Source organism: Chiloscyllium plagiosum, unplaced genomic scaffold (assembly GCF_037043375.1).
Source record: "Chiloscyllium plagiosum isolate Xiang-an unplaced genomic scaffold, Cpla_swu_hap1 HiC_scaffold_46, whole genome shotgun sequence".
In the NCBI taxonomy this organism is placed as follows: domain Eukaryota; kingdom Metazoa; phylum Chordata; class Chondrichthyes; order Orectolobiformes; family Hemiscylliidae; genus Chiloscyllium; species Chiloscyllium plagiosum.
In genome coordinates this window covers 6,686,638-6,711,279 of record NW_028270184.1, presented here as the reverse complement: position 1 = coordinate 6,711,279, position 24,642 = coordinate 6,686,638, and the positions used below count along the sequence as shown (strand labels likewise).

General features: G+C 42.5%; 1 protein-coding gene across 4 annotated transcripts in view; it reads right to left on the bottom strand.

The window, feature by feature from the left end:
- LOC122543854 (spectrin beta chain, non-erythrocytic 1-like) overlaps positions 1 to 24,642 on the bottom strand; it is a 300,189-nt gene that overhangs the window by 69,000 nt on the left and 206,547 nt on the right. For all 4 annotated transcript variants that reach the window (XM_043682689.2, XM_087983761.1, XM_043682692.2 and 1 more), the window contains 2 exons: positions 17,285 to 17,436; positions 707 to 880 (listed from right to left, as the gene is read on the bottom strand). In XM_043682689.2, coding sequence (XP_043538624.2) covers positions 707 to 880; positions 17,285 to 17,436 — 326 coding nt within the window. The remainder of the gene's footprint in view (positions 1 to 706; positions 881 to 17,284; positions 17,437 to 24,642) is intronic.

Below are 24,642 nucleotides of genomic sequence, written 5' to 3'. Positions count from 1 at the left end.
CTAATGAAGGGCTTATGCCCGAAATGTCGACTCTCCTGCTCCTCGGATGCTGCCTGACCTGCTGTGCTTTTCGACTCTGACTCTCCAGCATCTGCAATCCTCACTTGCTCTCAGGCATTTCATTGGCCTTCCTGATTACATGCTGTACCTGTGTTCTAGTTTCGTGTGTTTCATACATAAATATGCCCACATCCCGTTGTATCTCAACTTTCTGCAGATTCTCTCCATTTAAATAACATTGTTCTTCCAAAATGAACAATTTTACATTTCCCACATTACTCCATTGGTCGGCTTTATTCTGGCCCATAATTGTCTCTGTTCACCTATTACGCTTGTATTTGCTGACATAAGTTAATGTGTCCTTTTGTGAGGAACAGTATAACTAGAGGTGATGAATAGAAGATGGTCATCAACAAATTTAATATGAGAATTTGGAAACTTCTTCACTCAGATGTGGAGAGAGTTTGGAATTTGCAGTCATACAGACTGGCTAATCTGATTTAAAGCGAAACTAGACAATCATACATGGAGATGTTATGAAGGCAAATTTAGACCAGAAGAGATGGAAAGAGGCTTTAGTGTAGCATAAACGTCTGCATGGGCTGGTTGGACCAAATGCCCTATGTAATTGGAATGTGTCTTCATTCACTACTAATAAATAAATTGAAAAAATCTATCTTGATGTGACAACTGCTGAACAAAGTACCTGAAATCGAAGGATGATGGTCCATATTAAGCCCAGAGTAAGCCGATGGTTCCCATCCACAATATCATGTGAGCCCATGTTTTCTAGATGGACTTTCTGCTCTTTCAAGAATTGCAAGGCCTTATCCACATTTTCTAAACAGTGAATCCGCATCCGTCCTTTGGTGGGTTTGGGCTGGAAATATAAACAAACAGCTTGAGTTAATATCATAACAGGTCACTACTTAAGTCTAGCAACTCATCGCAATTCAGTCATTTGCATGGAACACATGTTTATCAAGAAAAACTTATTTAGACGATGCACCACAAAGCACTGTCTGGAGATCAAGCCACTTAATGTATGATGTGGGAGGTGGCTGATCCCATTGTGAATGGCAGTGACCACATCTGCAACAAGTGTTGGTTGCTGGAAGAACTCCGGCTCAGAGTTGATGATCTGGAATCTGAGCTTCAAACATTGCCACACATCTGGGAGGGGGAGAGTTACCTGCACGCTTTGTTTCAGGAGACAGTCACACCTGGTAGATTAAGTAATTCAAATTCAATTAATGATCAGGGACAACAGGGTGTGACTGCAAGTGAGGCAAGTAGGGGGATCCTGAGTGGAGGAGCCTCAGTTGTTGACTTTATCCAAGAGGTATGAAATGCTTGCTGTGTGGATGAAGAAAAGGGCTTTGGGGAGGTAGAGCCAGCTGACCACGGCACCTTAGTGCAGAAGGCCATTCAAGAAGGGGGAACAAAAAGACAAGTGGTAGTTATAGGGAATTCTGTAATTTGGTGGATACATAGTATCATTTGCAAGCTGGATCGGGAGAACCGCATGGTGTGTTGTCTGGCCGGTGCTCGGGTGCAGGAAATCTCTGACTGGCTTGAAAGGATATTGAAGCGGGAGGGGGAGGATCCAGTCGTTGTGGTCCATGTTGGGACTAACAACACAGGCAAGGCTAGAATGGAAGAACTATTTGGGCATTATCAAGCACTTGGAACAAAATTAAGGAACAGGTCCTCAAGGGTTATAACCTCTGGATGACAACCCGAGCCACGTGCAAATTGATTTAGGGATAAGAAAATTAGGGAAGTAAACACGTGGTTTAGGGAGTGAATTGGAAAGAGGGGTTCCATTTCATGGGGCATTAGCATCAGTTTTGGAACCGGGAGGACCTGCACCGATGAGATAGTCTCCACCTGAACCGATTTGGAACGAGTGTTCGAACGAAAAGGATAAATAGGGTGGTCACTAGGAAACTAGTGAGTCGGAGGGGGGAACGGGAAAGGGAAAATGACAGGGAGTATGCTGGTAAATAAAAAGGTAAGCAGCAGGTTAGCATGTGTGCAAGAGGGTTTAAGTTCAAGACAGACTACAAAAGAAGCAAAACGGAAGGATAACTCGTGTGAGGTCCCTTTTGGTCATGGCTGGCCATGGTTCGCATCCTCGTTGTTCTAGCTTTCTGCTTCCCTGAAGCAACGTCGCTTGTAACTGAAGAGACCAATGCTGGAGTGACAGTCCAAGTTGTAGAGGTCACATTTGTATGTGGTCACTGATCTGCTAGAACTGCTGCACTCCTTCCTTCATACCCACTTGTCTGCTACAGCACTCATCAGCTTCTTTGCCCATGTTTTGAGGTGTTAGTTCAGAGTGCTTCTCCATCTTGTGTGGTCTCCGCAACGATATCAAGCGCCTGCATGTCCCTCATGCAGACATCCTTGTAGCGCAGCTGGGGATGCCCAGTGGGTCTCTTTCCAGATGTAAGCTTTCCATAGAGGATATCCTTTGGGATGCTGACGTCCTCCATACAGTGGATGTGGCCCTGCCAGCCCCTTGTTTGTTGCCTGAGCAGAGTGCACATGCTGGGAAGGCGAGCACAAGATAGAACTGCTGCGTTGGACACTGTCTTGCCAGGATATGCTCAGGATACTCTTCAAGTGGAAGGTGTTCAGGCTTCTCTTCTGTCTGGCATATGTAGTCCACATTTCACTACCGTACAACAGTGTGTTTATGACACAGGCATTGTAGACTGACATTTTTGTCTTCACTGTCAGCTTGGGATTTGTTCATACTCAAGTTGTGAGGTAAGCAAGAGTTGAGGCCGTTTTCCTGATCCTCTTGTCGATGTCTGTGTACAAGAAGAGGTTGTCAATGATGGTTGAGCCAAGGTACATAAACTGATGGACAACACTGAGCTTGTAGTCATCGATGGTGATGACCGGCGGTGCTTCTGTGTCCTATCCCAGGATGCTCGCCTTCTTCAGACTGATAGCCCGAAATCCTTGCAAGTGTGAGAGAGGCGGTCTATCAGTAACTGGAGTTCCTGCTGGGTGTGTGTTGCAACTGCAGCATCATCAGCAAACAGCATCTGCATGATGAGTGCCACATGTACTTTTGTTTTGGCTCTGAGGCGGGCCAGGTTGAAGAGTCTGCTGTCTGATCTATTGCGTAGGTAAATCCCCTCTGTTGCGGTGCCAAAGGCATGTTTCAGAAGCACAGCAGAAAAAATGCCAAAGAGTGGGGGAACGAGGACGCAGCCTTGTTTGGTGCTGCTGCGGATGTTGAAGGGCTCAGAAGAGCTGCCGTTGAACTGCACTGTCCCCTTCATGTTCCTGTGGAAGGATTCTATCATACTCAGCAGTTTCAGTGGGCAGCCAATCTTCAGGGGAACTTTGAAAACACCGTTTCTGCTGACCAGATCGAACGCCTTGATGAGGTCATGGAAAATGATATACAGGGGCATTTTCTGTTCTCTGTACTTCTCCTGCAGTTGGCTAAGGGAGAAGATCATGCCTACTGTCGAACTTTAAGCTCGGAAGCCGTCCTATGACTCTGGGTATATACATTCTGCCAGTTTCTGCAGGCGAGTTAAATGACCCGAGCAAAGGCTTTGCCGACAGTGTTAAGGAGAGAGATGTCTCTTAGTTGTTGCAGTTGCTTCTCTCACCCTTGTTCTTCTAGACAGCAATGATCTTGGCAGCCCTCATGGTCTGCAGTACAGCTTCTTCTTGCCAGCACTGACAGAGGGCCTCATGCAATGGAAGCAGTAAGCTAATCTTGTAGCATTTGATCAGATCAGGAGGAATCCCGTCACTGGCCTGGGCCTTACCTGAGGCCAGGCTGTCCAATGGCCTTGCTGAGTTCTTCTACTGACGGCTCTGTGTATAGCTTATCCATGATCAGCAAGCAAGTGATGGCAGCAAGTGCTGAAGCTGACATGGCATACTCTCTGGAGTAGAGATCAGAGTAGTGTTCAACCCACCTCTCCATCTGCTGGACTTTGTCTGTGACTACTTCCCCAGTAGAGGATTTGAGGAGGGCTGTCTTGCTCTACTGGTCCTAGTGTCTTCTTGATGCCTTTGTATATTCCCCTAATGTTCCCCGTTATAGTGCCTTCTGAATTTTCTCGCTTAGCTGTGTCCGGTACTCGTTAGCGCAACGCCTGGGAGTCTGCTGAACCTTGTTCCTGGCAGCCCTGAGATTCTGCAGGCTCTTCCCACTAGCTGACCATTTGTACTCAGCTAGGGCGACACGCTTGGCTTCAACAATGGGGGTCATCTTGGTTACCTTAGCCTCAAACCAGTTGTGTATCTTGCAGGTCTTCTTCCCAAAAATAGCCAGGGATGTGTGGTGATGGTATCCCACAAGGTTTCCAATTCTCTGTGGCAGAGTCTCCGTGTCACGAGATGCTGAGTTCTCTCTCGAAAGCCTCTGAGAATTGTTGCATAAGGTCTGGCTGGAACATCTTGCTGACGCTGGTGCGAGGGTTCCCCAGTTGTTTAGTGCGACGGAATTTCTTAGGTTGCAGCCTAATCTTGCAACACACTAAGCAGTGGTCTGTGTGAAAGTCCATACTACGGTAAGAGCGTGTGTGGAGAATGTGTTTGATGGCCGCACACCTAACTGGGATCAGATTGAGTTGGTGCCAATGCTTTGAGTGTGGGTGTCAGGAAACCTTGTGCTGAGGCTTTGTCTGGAAGTAAGAGTTGGTGATGCACAAATCATGGTAAGTGCACAGCTCAAGCAGTTGTTGTCTGTTCTCATTCATTTTGCCCACATCAAAATGTCCAAGGCAGAAGGACCACGAGTCGTGGTCTGCACCCACTCCTGCATTGATGTCACCCAGAAGAACAAGTTGCTCCTTCCTAGGGATACTGCCAATGAGGGGTGCAAGATTGTCATAGAACTCATCCTTTGTGTGGAGAACATTGTCAGGGCATAAACGCTGACAAGGGTGACTGGGCCTGCGGTCGTGTTGAGGCGAAGAGTCATGAATAGCTCTGAGCCATTGCTGCCTGGTTCTATTGTGTTCATCAGGCGGTTCTTCACTGTGAAGCCAACTCCATGCTCTCTGGGCTAATAAAACCCTTCCTCCAGCCAGTAAAATGTGTAGTCCTTCTCTTTCAGTGAGCCTGCCTCTGCCTGCCTTGTTTCCTGGAGGGTGGCCATGTCCACGTTGAGTCTCTTGAGCTTGTTATTTCTGACAGCTTATCTCATATAGTCGTTGACGTCCTGGCGGTTTTCTGCGAGGCCGGTCATCATTGTCTGGACGTTCCAACTTCCAAGTTTTAGAGCTGGTGACTTTTGTTGTCTTGTTGATTGGTGCGGTGATTGCAATCTGTTGTTCGAATAATTCCTAATCCCCATACACACTCCCAATGGGATAGCAGATTGTGGTGGGATAGCTGGGGGTTGCCCAGCTTGAGATGGGTGATAGCTGTCCAGTGGGATCCGAAAATTCTTCCCCCCGTCGGGAGCAACCCCTGGCCTCGCACTCTATGCCAATCTAACGATGACTTAAAACCGGTATCTGCTGTTCCCTCCTGTTGTGTCAACACTGTGGGCGAAGCTGGAGTGTCCTCTTCAGGTGCAGTGGTGGTAGGATGCAAGTGTAGGTGGGTGTGGTATGGGAACAAGCTCTGGCCCATGAAGCACGTCCCCCCTCTCTACGACACTGGCTTATGCAAAGGAACAGGACCATCGAAGGAGCTGCTAGAACGAGGTTGTAGATAATGATGAACTGCCTTTTGGGTCCTGGCTCCAGATTTTTCCTCGAAGTTTACTCCTGAAGCCTTTCCCACATGTGAGTCTGACCACAAGGCAGCGGAGGTTTGAAACCAGAGCTTTCCTTCTACTTGCTAGGAAGCAGCTCACCCAGTGTTGGGGCACAGGTCTCTCCTAACCCTCCTTATCCATATCTCTCCTAACCCTCCTTATCCACATCTCTCTGAACCTCCTTATCCACATCTCTCATAACCCTCCTTATCCACATCTCTCGTAATCCACTCTCTGTCCACCACCTCCTTTTACCTGGTCACCTCTCTCTTGCCTAACTCAACTCTTTATCTTTTATATCCTCACCTCCTCTCCTTACCTATTATCCCACATAACTTGCAACATCCTGACCCTCCTCACACCAACTCACTTCAGGTCTCTCCCTTACTCCCACCTCCCTCTCTCCCTCCACCATCTCTTCCCCCTGCCCAGGTCTCTCTACCCCAGACACTGTTCCTCTTTCTGCCAAACCAACCCCTTCCCACCTGCTGCTGCCAGACCCCGACCTCACACCCCACCCCCCCCAGATCTCTTTCTGCCTCTCTGTCCGCCCCTGGTACCTTTGTAGAGCTGGGCGATGGCAGTGGCCGAGCTCTGGGAGCACAGCCAAAGCCGCTGTCTCTGGGCCTCCGCCTCGTTTCACCGGGGCCACTCTCAGGCCCAAGCTCCTGCCTCTCATCCTCCTCCAGGCACTGCTACTCCCAGCCGGACAAGGATAACTCAGGAGATATTATTAGAGATGTTGGAAATCATGAAGGTAAGAAAACTAGCATAAAGGCACTTTACCTGAATGCTTGTAGCATTCGTAACAAGGTTGATGAGTTAACGGCACAAATCATAGTGAACGAATATGATTTGGTAGACATGGTTACAGGATGGTTACGACTGGGAGTTAAATATCAGGGGTACCAGACTATTCAAAAGGACAGACAGGAAGGTAAGGGAAGTGGTATAGCTCTGATATTCAAGGACAACATCAGGGTGGTGCTGAGAGATGATATAGATTCAATTGAGAATGAGATTGAAACCATTTGGGTGGAAATTAGAAATTTTAAGAGGAAAATGTCACTGATAGGCATAGTCTATAGGCCACGAAACAATAACATCACATTGGGGCAAGCAATAAACAAAGAAATAACTAATGCCGGTAAAAATGGTATGGCAAGTATCATGGGGGATTTTAATCTACATGTAGATTGGATGAACCAGCTCAGTTAGGGTAGCCTTGAGGAGGAGTTTGTTGAGTGTATCTGTGATAGCTTTCTTGATCAGTATATAATGGAACCGAAAAAGGAGCAAGCTATCCTCGGTCTGGTCCTGTGTAGTGAGACAGGAATAATTAATGACTTCATAGTTAGGGATCCTCTTGGAAGGAGTGATCACAGTATGGCTGAATTTAGAATACAGGTGGAGAGAGTGAAGATAAAGTGCAATACCAGGGTCCTGTGCTTGAACAAGGGGGACTACAACAGAATGAGGGAGGAGTTGGCTAAAGTAGACTGGAAACAAAGATATTATGGTGGGACAGTTGACAAGCAGTGGACGATTTTCAAAGCAATTTTTCAAAGTGTTTAGCAAAGGTATATTCCAGTGAAAAGGAAGGACTGTAAGAACATAGGTAATCTGCCATGGGTGTCTAAGGAAATAAGGGAGGCGATGAAACTGAAAGAGAAGGCATACAAAGTGGCCAAAAACAGCATGAAACGAGAAGATTGGGAAAACTTTAAAGTCAACAGAAAGCCACAAAAAGAGCTATAAAGAAAAGTATGATAGAACCTGAGAAAAAACTAGCACAGAATATAAAGACAGATAGCAAATGTTTCTAAAAATACATAAAACGAAAAAGAATGGCTGAAGTAAATGTTGGTCCTTTGGAGGATGAGAAGGGGAATTTAGTTATGGGTTATGATGAAATAGCTGAGGCATTGAACAGACGTTTTGTATCGGCCTTTACAGTGGAGGACACTAACAACATGCCAGTAATTGACAAAGAGACTATGGTAGGTGAAGACCAGGAAACAATTATACTTATGGAAGAGGTAGTGTTGGGCAAGCTGATGGAGCTAAGGATAGATAAGTCTCCTGGTCCTGATGGAATACATCCCAGAATACTAAAAGAGATGGCAAGATAAGTAGCATGTGCACTAGCGGTAATTTTCCAAAATTCTCTGGACACTGGGACAGATTGGAAAACAGCAAATGTGACGCCACTGTTTAAAAGGGAGGTAGACAAAACATAGGGAATTATAGACTGGTTCGCTTAACCTCTGTAGGGAGGGAAGATGCTTGAGTCTGTTATCAAGGAAGAAATAGCAAAGCATCTCGACAGAAACTGTCCCCTTGGACAGACGTAGCATGGGTTCATGAAGGGCATGTCATGCTTGACGAATCCTCTGGATTTTTTAAAGACATTACGAGCAAGGTGGACAACGGGGACCCAGTGGATGTGGTGTACCTAGATTTCCAAAAGGCCTTTGACATGGTGCTACACAAGAGGCGGCTGCATAAGGATGCATGGCATTAGGGGTAAAGTATTATCATGGTTTGAGGATTGGTTGACGTACAGGAAGCAAAGAGTGCTATTGTCTGTAGCCACTGCTTTGAAGTTCCCCATTGGCTGTCTGCTCTACTGTGACATCTAGGAATGGCAGTCTGCTGTTGTTTTCCTCCTGTTTAGTGAATTTTATGCCAGTAAGGGTAAACAAAGGATGGAGATAAATGAGTGCTATTCTGGCTGGGAATCCGTGACTAGTGGTTTGTCTCAGGGATCAGTATTGGGACTGCAATTATTTATGATTTATATAGATGATTTGGAGTTAGGGACCATGTGTAGGGTGTCAAAGTTTGCAGATGACACAAAGATGAGTGGCGGAGCAAAGTGTGCAGAGGACTGTGAAACTTTGCAGAGGAACACAGATGCACTGAGTGAGTGGCCAAAGGTCTGGCAGATGGAATACAATGTTAATAAATGTGAAGTCATACTTTCGGTATGAGTGACAGTAAAAAGGATTTAGCGAGTTTTGAGAAGATTTGTAGCTCAGGTTGATGTTTTAGATATAGGTTTGCTCGCTGAGCTGAAAGGTTCATTTCCAGATGTTTCGTTACCTTACTAGGTAACATCTTCAGTGGGCCTCAAACGAAGCAATGCTGAAAATTCCTGCTTTCTATTTATATGTTTGGGTTTCTTTGGGTTTGGTGATGTTATTTCCTGTGGTGAAGTCACTTCCTGTTCCTTTTCTCAGGGGATGGTAGATAGGATCTAACTCAATGTGTTTACCCTTACTGGCATAAAATTCACTAAACAGGAGGAAAACAACAGCAGACTGCCATTCCTAGATGTCACAGTAGAGCAGACAGCCAATGGGGAACTTCAAAGCAGTGGCTACAGACAAATAACACATACAGACCAAACATTGAACTACAGAAGCAATCATCCCAACACCCACAAACGAAGCTGCATTAGAACATAATTTCAATGAGCCAACACACACTGCAGCACAGAGGAATTACGCAGAGCAGAGGAAAATCATCTATCCCGTGTATTCAACAAGGATGGGTACCCAATGAACACAGTCCGCCGGTTTCTCAGCAACAAACCCAAACAAGCAGACAAAACACATCCAGAAACCCCAGCCACTCTCCCCTACATCAAAGATATCTCAGAGATGACTGCCAGACTACTCAGACCCTTGGCATCATGGTAGCCCACAAACCCACCAACACACTAAAACAGCAGCTAATGAACTTGAAAGACCATTGAAAGCAAAACTAACGTCATTTACAAAATACCGTGCAAGGACTGTAACAAACACTACATTGGACAAACAGGCAGAAAACTAGCCACCAGGATACATGAACACCAACTAGCCACAAAAAGATATGACCCCCTCTCACTAGTATCCTCACATATGGATGAGGAAGGGCACCACTTCGACTGGGACAACACATCCATCCTAGGACAGCACAAACAAAGACACACATGAGAATTCCTAGGGAAGCATGGCATTCGATCAACAAACACATCGAGTTAGACCCCATTTACCACCCCCTGAGAAAAGGAACAGGAAGTGACTTCACCACAAAAAATGACATCACCAACCCAAAGAAACCCAAACATATAAATAGAAAGCAGGAATTTTCAGCATTGCTTCGCATGAGGCCCACTGAAGATGTTACCTAGTAAGGTATTGAAATGTCTGGAAATGAACCTTTCAGCTTAGTGAGCAAACCTACATCTAAAGTAAAAAGGATTATTATAGTCGTAGTCATAGAGATGTACAGCACAGAAACAGACCCTTCGATCCAACTCGTCCATGCCAACCAGATATTCTAACTTAATTTTGTCCTATTTGCCAGCACTTGGCCCATATCCCTCCAGGTCACTTATTAATTGAATGGTAGAAAGTTGCAGCATGCTGCAATGCAGAGAGACCCGGGTGTCCTTGTGCATGAATCACAGAAGGTTGGTCTGCAGGTACAACAAGTAATTATGGAGGCAAATGGAATTTTTCCTTCATTGCTAAAGGGACTGAGTTTAAAAGCAGATAGGTTATGTTGCACCTGTACAAGGTGCTGGGGAGGCCACACCTCGAGTACTGTGTGCAGTTTTGCTCTCCTTACTTAAGAAAGGATGCACTGGCACTGGAGGGACTGCAAAGAAGGTTCACTCAGTTGATTCCAGAGTTGAGGGGGCTGGCTTACGAGGAGAGACTGAGTAGATTAGGATTATATTCATTGCAATTCATAAGAATGAGGGGGGATATTATACAAAACATATAAAATTATGAAGAGAATAGATAAGATAAAACTACAGAGGATGTTTCCACTGGCAGGTGAAGCTAGGACAAGAAGGCATAACCTCAAGATTAAAGGGACCAGATTTAGGACTGAATTGAGAAGGAACTTCTTCACCCAGAGGATTATTAATCTATGGAATTCCTTGCCCAGTGAAGTAGTTGATGCTACTTCAGTAAACATTTTTAAAGCTAAGGTAGATTTCTTTTAACAATGAAGGAATTAAGGTATATGGTGAGAGCACGGGTAAGTGGATCTGAGTCCACAAAAAAGTCAGCCATGATCTTATTAAATGGCAAAGCAGGCTTGAGGGGGCAGACGTTCTACTTCTGCTCCTCCTTATGTTCCTATTTTAACTGCAAAACATTATAAAGGTCTACGTAGTAACAAATGTCTTTCCTCAACGATAATTTGATGCACGTTCTGTTGCTCCTCCCCATCCCAAATTGCGATGCAACTTGGGATACTTTGTCACATTAAAATTGCTATTCAAACGTATGTTATTTTGGACTGCCAACAAAGTCCTGCAAAATTATTGCATACTTCAACATTTGCGCAACTCCCATTAAAGATAATTAATACTTTTAGGAGTCAAAATATGATAAAGAAACAAAAGAAAAGGGGACACAAAAAGAGAATGATTTTAAAACTCAAACATTTGGCAATTACGATTTGGTTTCATGGAAAAATAAATGTGATATTTATTTTACACTTTGGATCCATGTGCCATTTAAAAGATCCTTAAAAAACTATTTCTATGTTATTATGAATGTTAAAATATTTCATTAAGGACTAACATTTCTAGTGTTTAAACAGGAAGACTAATTTATTTTCATTTGCACATAGCAAGTTAATTAAATGGAAGAAGGCACACAGCACGTAGGTGTGACTGATCCAGTCTGTAAGTGTCAAGAGTCTGTTGCTGGAAAGCACAGCAGGTCAGGCAGCATTCGAGGAACAGTGGAATTTACGTTTCGGGATATGCCCTTCATCAGGCAATGCCATGTGCCTAATGAACGCTTCATTCCATAACTCTGGCCTCATATTAAATCTAGATGGCATAGGGGTTCCAAGGAGCTTCACCACACTTAACATCATAACTTAACTGCGCTCTGAGTGGGGAGATATGCATGGAGTAAGCATGGATTGGAGATTCAGGCAGCAATGTTGTAGTGCAACCTCTAATCCTTCAAGCTCAGATTTTTCATCAACAGATGCCTAAGAGAGAGACAACAGAACGAGGACATGCCACAACCCAAAGGACTAGCCACACTACCATACGTCAAGAACATCTCTGAAATGACAGCCAGACTACTGCGACCACTAGGACTTTAACAGCACACAAACCAACAACCACTCTCAGACAACAACTCACCAAAACTAAGGACCCGATACCCAGCATGAGCAAAACTAACGTAGTGTACAAAATCCCATGCAAGGACTGCACAAAACACTATATAGGACAAACAGGAAGACAGCTAACGATCCGCATTCACGAACATCAACTAGCCACGAAACGACACGACCAGCTATCCCAAGTAGCCACACACGCAGACGACAAGCAACATGAATTTGACTGGGACAACACTACCATTATAGGGCAAGCCAAACAAAGAACAGCCAAGGAATTCCTAGAAGCTTGGCACTCATCCACAAACTCCATCAACAAACACATAGACCTGGACCCAATATACCGGCCACTACAGCGGACAGCTGAAACTGACAACCGGAAGCGGCAGGGACAGGCCACTATAAATGCCGGAGGAAACACCACAGAAGCGCTTCACAGGGGGCTCCCAAGCACTGAGGATGTCACCTAGACAGGGGACGAAACGTTTGCAACAAAAACTTCCAGCTCGGCGAACAGAACCACAGCAACGAGCACCCAAGCTACAAATCTTCTCACAAACTTTGATCAGATTTTTTGAAGGAATACTGAAAATACCAACAAACTTCAAACATGCGAAGAGGTTAACTTTGCATCATTAACACCTGACAATTTACTTTAAATCCCTCACCTACCACCCCACACCCCGCCCCTCCAACCGCCACCAGGACAGAACCCCACTGGTCCTCACCTACCACCCCACTAACCTCCATGTACAGCGCATCATCCGCCGCCATTTCCGCCACCTCCAAACGGACCCCACCACCAAGGATATATTTCCCTCCCCTCCCCTATCAGCATTCCGCAAAGACCACTCCCTCCGTGACTCCCTCGTCAGATCCACACCCCCCACCAACCCAACCTCCACTCCCGGCACCTTCCCCTGCAACCGCAGGAGGTGCAAGACTTGCGCCCACACCTCCCCCCTCACCTCCCTCCAAGGCCCCAAAGGAAACTTCCATATCCGCCACAGATTCACCTGTACCTCCACACATATCATCTATTGCATCCTTTGCACCCGATGTGGCCTCCTCTATATTGGAGAGACGGGCCGCCTACTTGCGGAGCGTTTCAGGGAACACCTCTGGGACACCCGGACCAACCAACCCAACCACCCTGTAGCTCAACATTTCAATTCCCCCTCCCACTCCACCAAGGATATGCAGGTCTTTGGACTCCTCCATCGTCAGACCACAGCGAAACGACAGTTGGAGGAAGAACGCCTCATCTTCTGCCTAGGAACCCTCCAACCACAAGGGATGAACTCGGATTTCACCAGTTTCCTCATTTCCCCTCCCCCCAGCCTGTCTCAGTCAAATCCATCAAATTCAGCACCGCCTTCCTAACCTGCAATCTTCTTCCCGACCTCTCCACCCCCACCCCAGTCTGACCTATCACCCTCACCTTGACCTCTTTCCACCTATCACATTTCCGACACCCCTCCCCCAAGTCCCTCCTCCCTATCTTTTATCTTAGCCTGCTGGACCAACTTTCCTCATTCCTGAAGAAGGGCTAATGCCCGAAACGTCGATTCTCCTGTTCCCTAGATGCTGCTTGACCTGCTGCGCTTTTCCAGCAACACATTTCCATCTTTTAAATCCTTCATCTTTGGGCATGGATTACAACTACTGACACATTCCTTGTGGCTCACTTAAAATGCTTCCAAAATACCAGTAACCTTTGAAATACAGGGTCAGCCATTCAAAGGAAACAGCTGTACTACCTTATATTCTCAATGTACTGCAGTGGAAACAGTGTGCCAGGTTAGTCAACAATCACAAAAGCTGAATTCTCCAAACATAGTATATAGAAAGCCAACCCGTCCAAGTCTGAGCAACGCCTCCCCAGTATAAAACATGGTGAAGAGAAGAAAGATTAATCAATAAATAAAAAACGAAAATAACTGGGAGGAAAATAAATCATGCAAAAACATTAGAAATGCAGGTCAAGATGTCTGCAAACAAATTAGGGATGCTAGCAATAAATGCATTAGATATGTTTGTAAAATAAAACTCTCTGGCTAGATTTCAATCTATTCAATAGGAATACACCTTGATAAAGTAACCAAGAAAATAAATTTATGTTAGATAGCATAATGTGTTACATGGCAGAAGATCTTGGAAGTATGATTTGTACAGAAGACAAGACCAAAATTTTACTTGGTTTAGGCAAATAGATCATAATGAGATATTCAGCTTGGCAGCAGCTGCAGATTTAACACATTAAACAGCAGCGTGGGAGGATATTAGTTCCTGAACTCCCACAATGAGCTCTCAATTTAAACTGATGAAATTAATGGCAGTGTTGATGGGTTAAATAAAAGATTCCATCTAGCAGTAAACAGGAAATTAAGGTTGAACCGGATTGTTGAGAGATGAATCCACCTGGAAGCATGGAAAGTGGCACAGAAGATATGCAATTTAGTCTCCTGCCAATAAGGCCTGTTTTCATTCTTTTTTTCACATAAAATTTGCAGCACAGAGTCAGATGATTCAGCCAACAGGCTCACCTGAGTGAATATGCTCAAGATGAGCTTTTTCACAACCCTCTTCACAGTTCATCAGCATGTCCTTTTAATAATTTCTTCAGTGTGGTTATGCAGCTCCCCATTATATGTGTCTTTGTTATTTGCTCCCTGTCGTAGCAAGTTCCACATTCTCTAAAGACCTTTCTCCTGAATTCTCTGTTGGATTTAATCATGACTGCCTTGCATTTTTGGCCTCTAATTCTGGTTTCTCCCCCACCCCTCCACAAGGGGAACATTCACACTATTAAACATATTTTTAATTTTAAAGACCTACTTATTAGGTCAGTCCTCATCATCTGCTTTCTACAGAAAACAGTAAACCTGTTCTAATTTTTCCTCATATTCACAATTCATTAGTGTCATCCTTATACATATTTTTGCAACTTCATAACTCTTCTGTATCATTTTCATGAAACAGAGACCACAAATGTGCACAATACCTGAAGCATGACTTAACATTCGTAATATGCACACCTCCTATCCGAAGGTGCTGGGGTCCAATTCTGTGATCCTTGCCCATTCTTCATTTCTGAACGTGTAATGCAACTTTCCATACAATTTATGACTACAGTAGGGACTGGTGTTTTACTGACATCTTGACACTTTCTACTGTGGGTCACTAGACAACAATCAGAAGCAACATGCCTAATAGAAATTTCTCCTCCTTAGCCAAGATAAACAACCAAGAAGCCCACTTGCTCCAGATCAGGAATCAAACCTGAAATCCTCCTGGTCTACAGAATTCAATAAAATAAATGATCCTTCTGTGTTTATCAGTCACTGTAGACAGTGAGATTACAACAGCATAATGGTCACCATTCCTGGGAGGACTCCTGGCTGATTTTTGTTTAAGTACAAGGTATGAATGAAATAGATAATAATGGTTAGTCCTCAGTGACTACATCAGTTTAGCAAAGCATCCCAACAATAACCCATTATGACATTGAATAACCAATTTATATGTGACACTGTGAATTTCACTGTTTGTTAATTTTCCCAGATGCACTCCGATGTCCAGCGATACATGAATTCAAACAGCAACGGCAGTGTCAGTTTCTTTCTTTCTTTCTCTCTTTCTCTCTCCTGCAATGACCTCACCATGTGCTTCCTTTGTCTGTTCTTCTCCTTTTTAAAACCGCTATTGTTTTGACTTTTTTTCCCAAAGTTCCAAAACAATGCAACAGCATATAAAACAGTAATTGCTGCTCCTGGAATTCGAGGAAATCACCTCCAGCACCTAAAATACCTCAAAAAAGGAGCAGCTGTTAACAGCCAGAAATTTGTTGCGGCTATACAGGACATTGGTTAGGCCACTGTTGGAATACTGCGTGCAATTCTGGTCTTCCCTGTTAAAGCTGGTCTGGAATTTTCAAACAATGGGCAAGGGAGGAATTATACTAATGATGTAGAGTAACTCATTTGCTGGTCTTTAACTCCACCGTGTGACAATATACACGGATATTTGAACTGTCAACAGAATTGAGGTAAATGGGGACAGGGCTGGAAGGTGAATTTGACGTTGAGTTCAGCCATGATCTTATTAAACTGCTGAGCCAACTCAAGGTATGACCTTCTCTTCCTTTCCTTTCTATATTCTTATGAATGAAAAATGTCATTGTGTGATTTGCTAGGTCAGATTTTAACATACTAAACTACCTGAGCAGTCAATCAGATGTTGATTTAAATGTTCATCTGGATATAGTAGGCTCCAAACTCTTTACCATTGATTACATTTGCAAGCACAATCCAGGCTGACACTCCAGTGCAGTACTGATAGGTACTAGCATCGGGTCACCTTCAAGGTGAAACCATAAACCAAGACTCCATTAACATGTGATGGCAAGATTAGAAAGAACCCAAGGCACTGCTTGAAGAGAAATAGGGAATTCCACTTGTGCCCTGACCAATAATCTATTCAGCACCAAATAAAGGAACAGACCATGGATCATTATTTTAAATGCTTGTTATGCAACTATGCTCTAGGTGACATTCATATTTGAGTAAATAACAACAGTGAATACATTTCAAAGCAAATTAATTGATAATGAATTAAGTTTTTTTTTAATTTATTCATAGGATGTAGGTATCACTGGCAAAGCCAGCATTTGCTGCCCTTGAGAAGGTGTTAGGTGATTTGCAGACTTTGAAGTGTAAGAATTCACCCCACAATGCTGTTTGAAACAGAGTTCTAGCAAATTGACCCAGCAACATGAAGGAGCAGGGACATATTTCCAAGTCAGGATGGTGTTTGACTTGGAGGGGAACTTGCCAATGATGATATTCTCTTGTCCTTCTAGGAGGTAGAGTCACAGGTTTGTAAGATGCTGTTGAAGGAGGCTGCATGATCTTGTAGTTGGCTCATATAATTGCCACTGTGTATTGGCAGTGAAGGGATTAAATATTTAATGTGGTGAACAGGGTGCCTTGGAATGGTATCAACTTGCTTTATTGTTGTTGGCTATCTTGAAGATACGTTAAACAAATAGATGTTTCATTTTTCCGTCCACTAAAATCAGGTAAAGTTATCTCAATATCCATACAGCAAGTGAAAGAAACAACCAACTGGTGTTGCAGCTTTAATTCTTCCTTCAGGGAAGTGGCTGGTCAGCTGTTGACAATATGATCAAAATTCGTGGATCATTCATGGACCTGTAACTCAAGTCAACTCACTAAGCTTCTACTGTGTTGAGCATACTTGATTGTCTGTCAAACAAGATACTGATTGAGCTTGTGCCTGTGCTAAGTGTAAGCTGGTGAGTATTGCTGACCTAAAGCTACAATGATATTGTTCTGATGGTTGCCACAAAAAGCACAAAAGACTTATACTGACCAGCTGCTCACCCGACAGCACCTCCAGCAACCGAATCAGCATTCGCCCATCCCTCAGGTCCGTATACAAGTCTGTGATACGGGAGGTCACTCTTGCTAAGTGTGAATTTACCCATTTGGTGAACGTTTTCTTCTGCACCGCTTCACGTTCATCTGCAACAAAGAAGGAAATGCTCACCATTAAGCACTTAAAAGGATAAAAAGTAAGGGAGCACCACAATTTAAACAGGAAAAGAATATTCTAAATTATGTTGCAGTACCATCAGCACTTGAAAGAGAAATTGCAGGTTAACATTTTGAGTGCGGACCTTCCCTCAGAACTCAGTTAGGGAAAGGTCTCAGCTGAAACATTACCCATCTTCTCTATTTCAAATGCTGATATTTTCAGTTTGTATTCTAATATTTTTGGTACCTAGCTCTCTCACCTCCATTTTCAAAGTAATAAACCGAATAGTGCAAAAGCTGATTGGCAGAGCAAAGTGTTATCAATTAGATAATATTTAAGAAACCTCAACGTTCCAAGATCGATGAGAAACCAGATGTGGCAAAACAGACTTTTTAAAAAAATCACAAGCAGCACTAAACTAAAACATAAACCTGGGTCTTCCGTTACTATAGTGAATAATGCCAATTAGCAACAAGGTATCAGACAGTTAGTTACGAGTAAATATTCTGCTAGAATTGAAATTATGGCTGGAACAGAATTTCCATAATGCAAGCACAATCAAATTTGTGTGTTACTGAATGATTAATTTAATACACTGCACAACATGAACAAGAAGAATAGGAATAAAATAAAAACAAATATATATTTTACACAGCAGCAAATAGAACAGGTGGTGCTGTATTACAGGTGGTAACAGAACTGATTATACAGGATCACAGATTGGTCTCTTTTATGCAGTAACCATCAGCTGAACATATTCATGACAACTCTCTGCAACAGCAACTTGATTAGTTCTATTTCAGAGTTTGTAAATCTTATCACCTTGGGAGCTTATCTTTTATTTTATTCATTTATTCACAGGATGTAGGCATTTCTGGCTACGGGTAGCATTCACTGTCCATCCCTAATCACTCCTGAGAATTGCTCTATGAGCTGCTGCAGTCCACATGATGTACGTACACCCACTAGTGCTATTAGAGAGGGAGTTCTAAGATTTTCAACATCAACTGAGAAAGAACAGTGATATATTTCCAAGTCAGCATGTTGTGTGGCTTTGGGAGAAACTTGCATGTGGTGGTGCTCCAATGCATTCACTACCCTTGTCCTTCCAGTGATTGTAGCCACAGCGTTTGTACGGACTGTCCAGTTCAGGTTTTGGTCAATTGTAACCCCTAAGTAACGTTACCTTCCACTTATCAGCCCAAAACCAAAATTTGGACTTTTCCAAATTCCCTGTAGAAAGTTTCAATTGAAATCGCCTCCACTATACTCTCAGGTAATGCATTCCAAATGTTAACTACTCACTCCATCTAAAAAAACTTAAGTTTGTCTTTTGTTAATTTGTCAATCACCTTAAAATTGTGCCCTCTGGTTTTCAGTCAATATGACCCATTTACCTACTCCGGTCAGAACCTTCAAACAAATAACCTCTCAACATTTGCTTCTTTTCTCCAAGAAAATCAGCCCCAGTTTTCCAATCTATCTTTATCCTTGGTACCAATCTCATAATGCTTTTCTGAAATTTCTCCAAACACTTCACATCTGTCCTGAAGTTGCAGATCCCAGAACTGAACACAACAGCATAGCTGAAACTGATTCAGTGTTTTCATCAAGTTTCATTGTACTTTCCTTGGCGTACAATACAAAGTGAATAATCAGGGTACCTTTTGTGCCAGCACCAGCATTCTGTACAATTAAAGAAAAGACTATTACACTATAGAAATTCTGTACAATATGAATGAATGGAAAGAGATTCGGCCCATTGAGGGTGAATGGGAAAGGGTTGATTCATTGGGAACCTACACATTCATCTTTACAGCCTCTATTCACTGTGAGCTAATACTCTGGAGAGACAGGTTCAAATCCACTGTTCCAGCTTCTGGAACGTAGTTGTTGAAAGCTAATCTCAGTAATGGTGACCGTGACAACTATCAGCATTTTTTAAAAACCTACTTGGTTTATTAGTCCTTGAAAAAAATGTTTTGGCATTACCCAGTGTGGCCTACATGTGACTCCAGACCTTAAGCAATGTGGTTAACTCTTGACTGCTCTCTAAAATTATTTGGTAAGCCACTGTTCCAGAGTTTTAATGATAAGCAACAAATGTTGTCCTTGCAGATGACAACCACATCCTGACCACAGAACATTAAAAAAATGTGGCGCACTTTGGCCTTGGAGGAGAGTTATACAGGAGACCTTCCAGCAACAACATGGCTCTAATCTAAGTGGGGCAGCCACATCTTTCAGAAAGTCAATCAGTCATGCAAACTATTTCAAAATTAACAACCAAGTACGTGTACTTTTCAAAAGAGTTGCCTCAACATTCCAACTTTTAATGATTCTCTGACATTGATATACACTCTGAGCTGCTACTTAGTACCCATGTACAGTTTTATTACAGGTATCAAAATGTAGTCAAAAGTATGGCTGTTGCAATTAATCTTAGCTTTACTCTCAAAAGCAACATCAGACTTTGGTTCAAACTCAAAAGAAAAAAATTCTGATCACAGTAGAAATTATTTCTTTTCACTATGATACATTTCATGAACTCTTCCCTCTTGCTGCCCTATAGCCAACAGATGTGCATGCAATATTGGCCTCTAAAGTTGACTATTTTCTTATTTCACTCACAAAAAAACCTTTCCTGAGACAGTAACAAAGGAAACTTCACCGCTAAAACATACCCTGCTTCCCATTACATTGTCTGTGGTAGCTTGCTGTTGGTGAAAATTGGCTGCTACATTTCAAAATGAACTGAACTGAAGCTGTAAAGCACTTTGGCATATCCAGATTGGGGTGCTATTTAAAATCCACTTCTGTCCTTACTGAGATGTGCTGGACCCAAAGCATTACCCTTCACATTATAAATCATTATTGAGATTATCCACAGATGATTTAACTCTGGTGAGAGGGTTTTATGACTCAACTCAAACCCTAAAATCCAATACTTTCCAATAGCAGCCACTGACTGGCAATAATTTTCCCATTCTGATAATGGTGTTGAAGTCAACCAAATCACTTAAGCAACCATACCAATTAAGATCAAATTACTGATTACAGACTATGTATTAAGCTTGACACCTTTCAGCTTCTCTGCATGTCAAAGTATCATAATGCAGATATTGTCTGAACCATCAGAAAGACAAAGAAAGTGCATGCATTTATATCGTGCCCTTCACAACATATAGGCATTTTAATACAACTCATTACCAATTCATTGCTTTTGAGAGACTATGTACTTTTATGAAGCAGGTGAACACCGTGGCCAATTTATACAGAACAAGATTTCGGATCAACAACGAGATTGTTTGTTTCAACGAAGCTGGTTAGGCAATAAATATTGGTCAAAACGCTAGTGGAACTCTTCAGTTCTTTTACATCAACCCAAGAGGACCTTGGTTTAACACCTAGATTGAAATGGTTCAAGAAGACAGCTTGCCACCACCATCTTTATGGAAACTAGGGACAGGCAATAAAATGCACAATATCCCAAAGCACTATATTTAGAGTGCCAGCCTGCATTGTGAGCTCAGGGTCTCTGGAGAGGAAATAAAACCGATTACCTACTGACTCAGGTGAAACTATTACACACTGAAGCACAGCTGATAATGCAGAGGAAAGAAGAAAAAGGTCTTTCCTGATTTTTCCTTCATGCTATCTGTTTTCCAGGGGAGCTAGATATCCTGGGCAGCAAAGATCTAATCCATATCACCCCATTCAGCTCCTGAAGTAGTTTCCAGGATGGACCAACACCATAGAGGCACAACACAAGTAGTGACATAACAACAAGCCTTGTAACTAAAAAGTATAAATTTACTGCTTAATAAATGGTGATAATCTGCAAAATATTGTCCAGAGCAGAAATGCAAAAGAATGCTGCTTAGCTGATTCCACCACTTGCAAGCTTTTTAAGAGTCTTAACTTTGATCTTTATTTCACTACGATAAGGGCTTAGCTGAGAAGAATGGCTGTTGAAACAGTTGATTTTTTTTTACAATTAAGTAGCTGTTTCTGTGCTGAATTTAGAACTGCCTGCGGCCAAATGTCCTGTAGATAGCATCACTCTTTAAGGCACGGCCTTGGGAGTGTCCACACTGATGCCACTCTGATAACTTTACAAAGTGCTGTGATTTCCATCAGAGGAACAATCCAGTTGGGACACCAGGAAAATGTTAACAGCGTCAGAATTCACTACACAGAGTTTTTTTTTCCAAATTGGTCCTGAGGGCAATAACTCCAGGTATTTAATGGGCAGGGATCCTCTGATATCTCATCTAAGTGAGTTTTGTTCATGTATAAGTCCAACACAATGAACCCGAGCAGACCATTTCATCATGACTGAACCCAAACTTGCCAATGTCTAATATCCACATTTCCCAGACCAGAATCATGCCAGGTGGTCCTCCGGGTAACTGATTTCCCCTTGCTCGGTTCAAGGGTGCTGAACTTGACTGAAGCAGCACAAGTGCTGTCTCATCTGAATATCTGTCTCAGCACAGGATTAGGAAGGACATTAGGTTCTTGTTTTCTGTGTGACTCAATTTCAAAAATACATAATGCATTTTCCAGTTGCACCAATGGATACCCCACTGTAGTCTTAAGAATTAACATACCCAACATCCAGAAAGCTGAATACTATAGGGTGACAGTGAATGCAATCAAAACGTATATTTTAAACCATTGTGTAGAAAGACAGTGTTCTCTTCAGATTTCAGAAGCTGATGCTCAGTAAACTATAGAAACTACAACAGTCTTTCATCAGAAAGGAAAAGAAAGAAAAACAAGAATCGTGACACATCACACAACTGCGGTATTGGAAGCTCTGTGGACAGCATTTTCAGGCTAAATAAAAGAAATTAGTGTATGACACAAACTGTACTTATAGTACTTCAAAGCACGGATTGAAGGAAAATTAAACTTTGACTGATAATAGCTGAGTACATTATATACAAACCAAAATTCTCAAATAAGTTTTATGAAGTGAATTTCAGGTCTCTACACATGTCCATGTCAGCCAACAACGATTGAAGAATGACAAGATTTGAATTAATGGTATTTGCACTGAAAATTATTTGAATTACCATTATACTATGCAACTGAGTAAAACTAATTAGTAATGAGATACAAGTTAGACCATATTTGGAAAAGTGTGCCCAAATATCAGCACCTGGTCACAGAAAATTTATCAGACACAAAGAAAAGGTGCAAGATTGATTTTTATTTAAAAATGACACCATGGATGAGAATAAATTCATTATGAATAGCTTGAAAATTATGCTTTATTCACAATAAAGAAATGGTTAGGGGAGATATAATGGAAGTGAAAAAGTTAAAAAGGGAAAGATAATTTTCATCAATCTCGTTTAGTAATAAAAAAAAATGAAAATGAACAGAAGTTTGTGAGCTTCCCTATGACATCAATATACATGACCACAGAAGTCAAACATATCAAAGGGTGGCCTGTGAATTATATGTTTGACTCATATGTGCCAAACGAACATTCTGCAAGCTATGCATCCATCATGGACTCTACACTAGAGACCTACAAAGTTTACACAATATGAAAATGAACACTGATCTTTGCACTTGGCTGCAGAGTTTCAAATTTAACAGGGTATCCATCAAGGAAGACATTTTTCTTGGCCATTTGCTGTGAACAGACAACAGATCTCTTCGCTGTTCAGCTTCAATGAAGGATAATGAACATTCATATGTGAGTGCAAGTCCTTGGATTAAGATAATAAAATCCAGACCTTCAATCCACAGCAATTTCTGGTAAAACCACCTTCTGTGTCAAAACGAGAGCCGTGCTAGCAAGTGATTGTTGACAGGTGAATGGTTTTGTCAGAATGGTTTTATTCTGAAGAAGCGTCACTGGACCCGAAACTTTAACTTTGCTTTCTCTCCACAGATGCTGCCAAACCTGAGTTTTTCCAGCAACTTCTGTTTTATTTTTGATTTCAGACATTTGCAATTCTTTGCTTTTTTTTAAAAAACGGTTTTGTCATTTTGTCAGTTCCCTCTTGGCTGTCCTCATTAAACAAACCTAGCTCAGGTACAACACTGGGTTAGATCCAGAATAAAGGTCTCTCTACACTGTTCCCATGAGACAATCCCAAGACAGGGTCAACACAGGGTTGCTAAGTGAAATTCCCTCTGTACTGTCCACATTAAACAGCCTCAAGGGACAGTACAGCACAGGGTTAGATACACAGCAAAATGTTCTCCGCAGTGTCCACATCAATTGTTCCAGAATAGGTACAGAGCAGTTTAGATACATAGTTAAGCTTCCTCAACACTCCATGAGGTGCCACATCCCAAACCTCTCAAGGCTACTGCAGTCATATAATATTTCTCACTCAGTAGGAAGACTCTTGAATAATGCTCAGGTTTGTGCCATGGGTCCATGCACACTAGGAACTGGCAATGTCCTTAAGTTAATTTCATTTCACCTCTGGTCCTTAAAATTAGTCCATTTCAGTTCAAACAAAGGCCACAGATGTGAGGTCAGAACCTAATTCCTTTCACTTCAGGTTAATTAAGAAACTGGAACCGATACAGACACAATCAATGGCCTCCTTCTGAGCTGTAAAATTCTATAATTCGAATTTAATGCTCAACCTTTGTCACAGGTATTTCCAGTTCCTGCATTCTCACGATTATGAAAGGTAAATTTCATTGTTACAATGTTGAACACTCTCAACTCACATTAAAGAGCTGAATTAAGTGACTGGACCTTTTGTTTGTTTAGCTTGAAGATTTAAAAAGAGACCTAAAAGGGAAAATAAGGAATCAAAAGCCAGTTTGTTGGCAAGGCTCCTGAGGGACATATGATCTACCTAAATTAGGCTACCAATGAAGTTACTGAGTGATAAATCCCCTAGGCAAGCCAATTAAATGACAAGCCTCTTCGTTGACGATCAGTTTGGCTGATCAGCCCATAAGTGATACCACACGAGTGATAAACCTTCTGGCCAAGCCAGTTCATCACCAAATTTCCTGAATGATACTCCCTCTGGCCAAATCCATTCCATCAGTGAACTTTCTCAGTAATGAAATTTCTGGAAGATTCTGTTGTATGAAAATATTTTCATCAGCCTTTTGCTTAGTCTGCCTGATGCCTTGTGATGTTTTCCACTCTTAAAATAGGTCTTCTTTCCAAAAGCATTCAACCCCAGTCAGATTTCCTAATT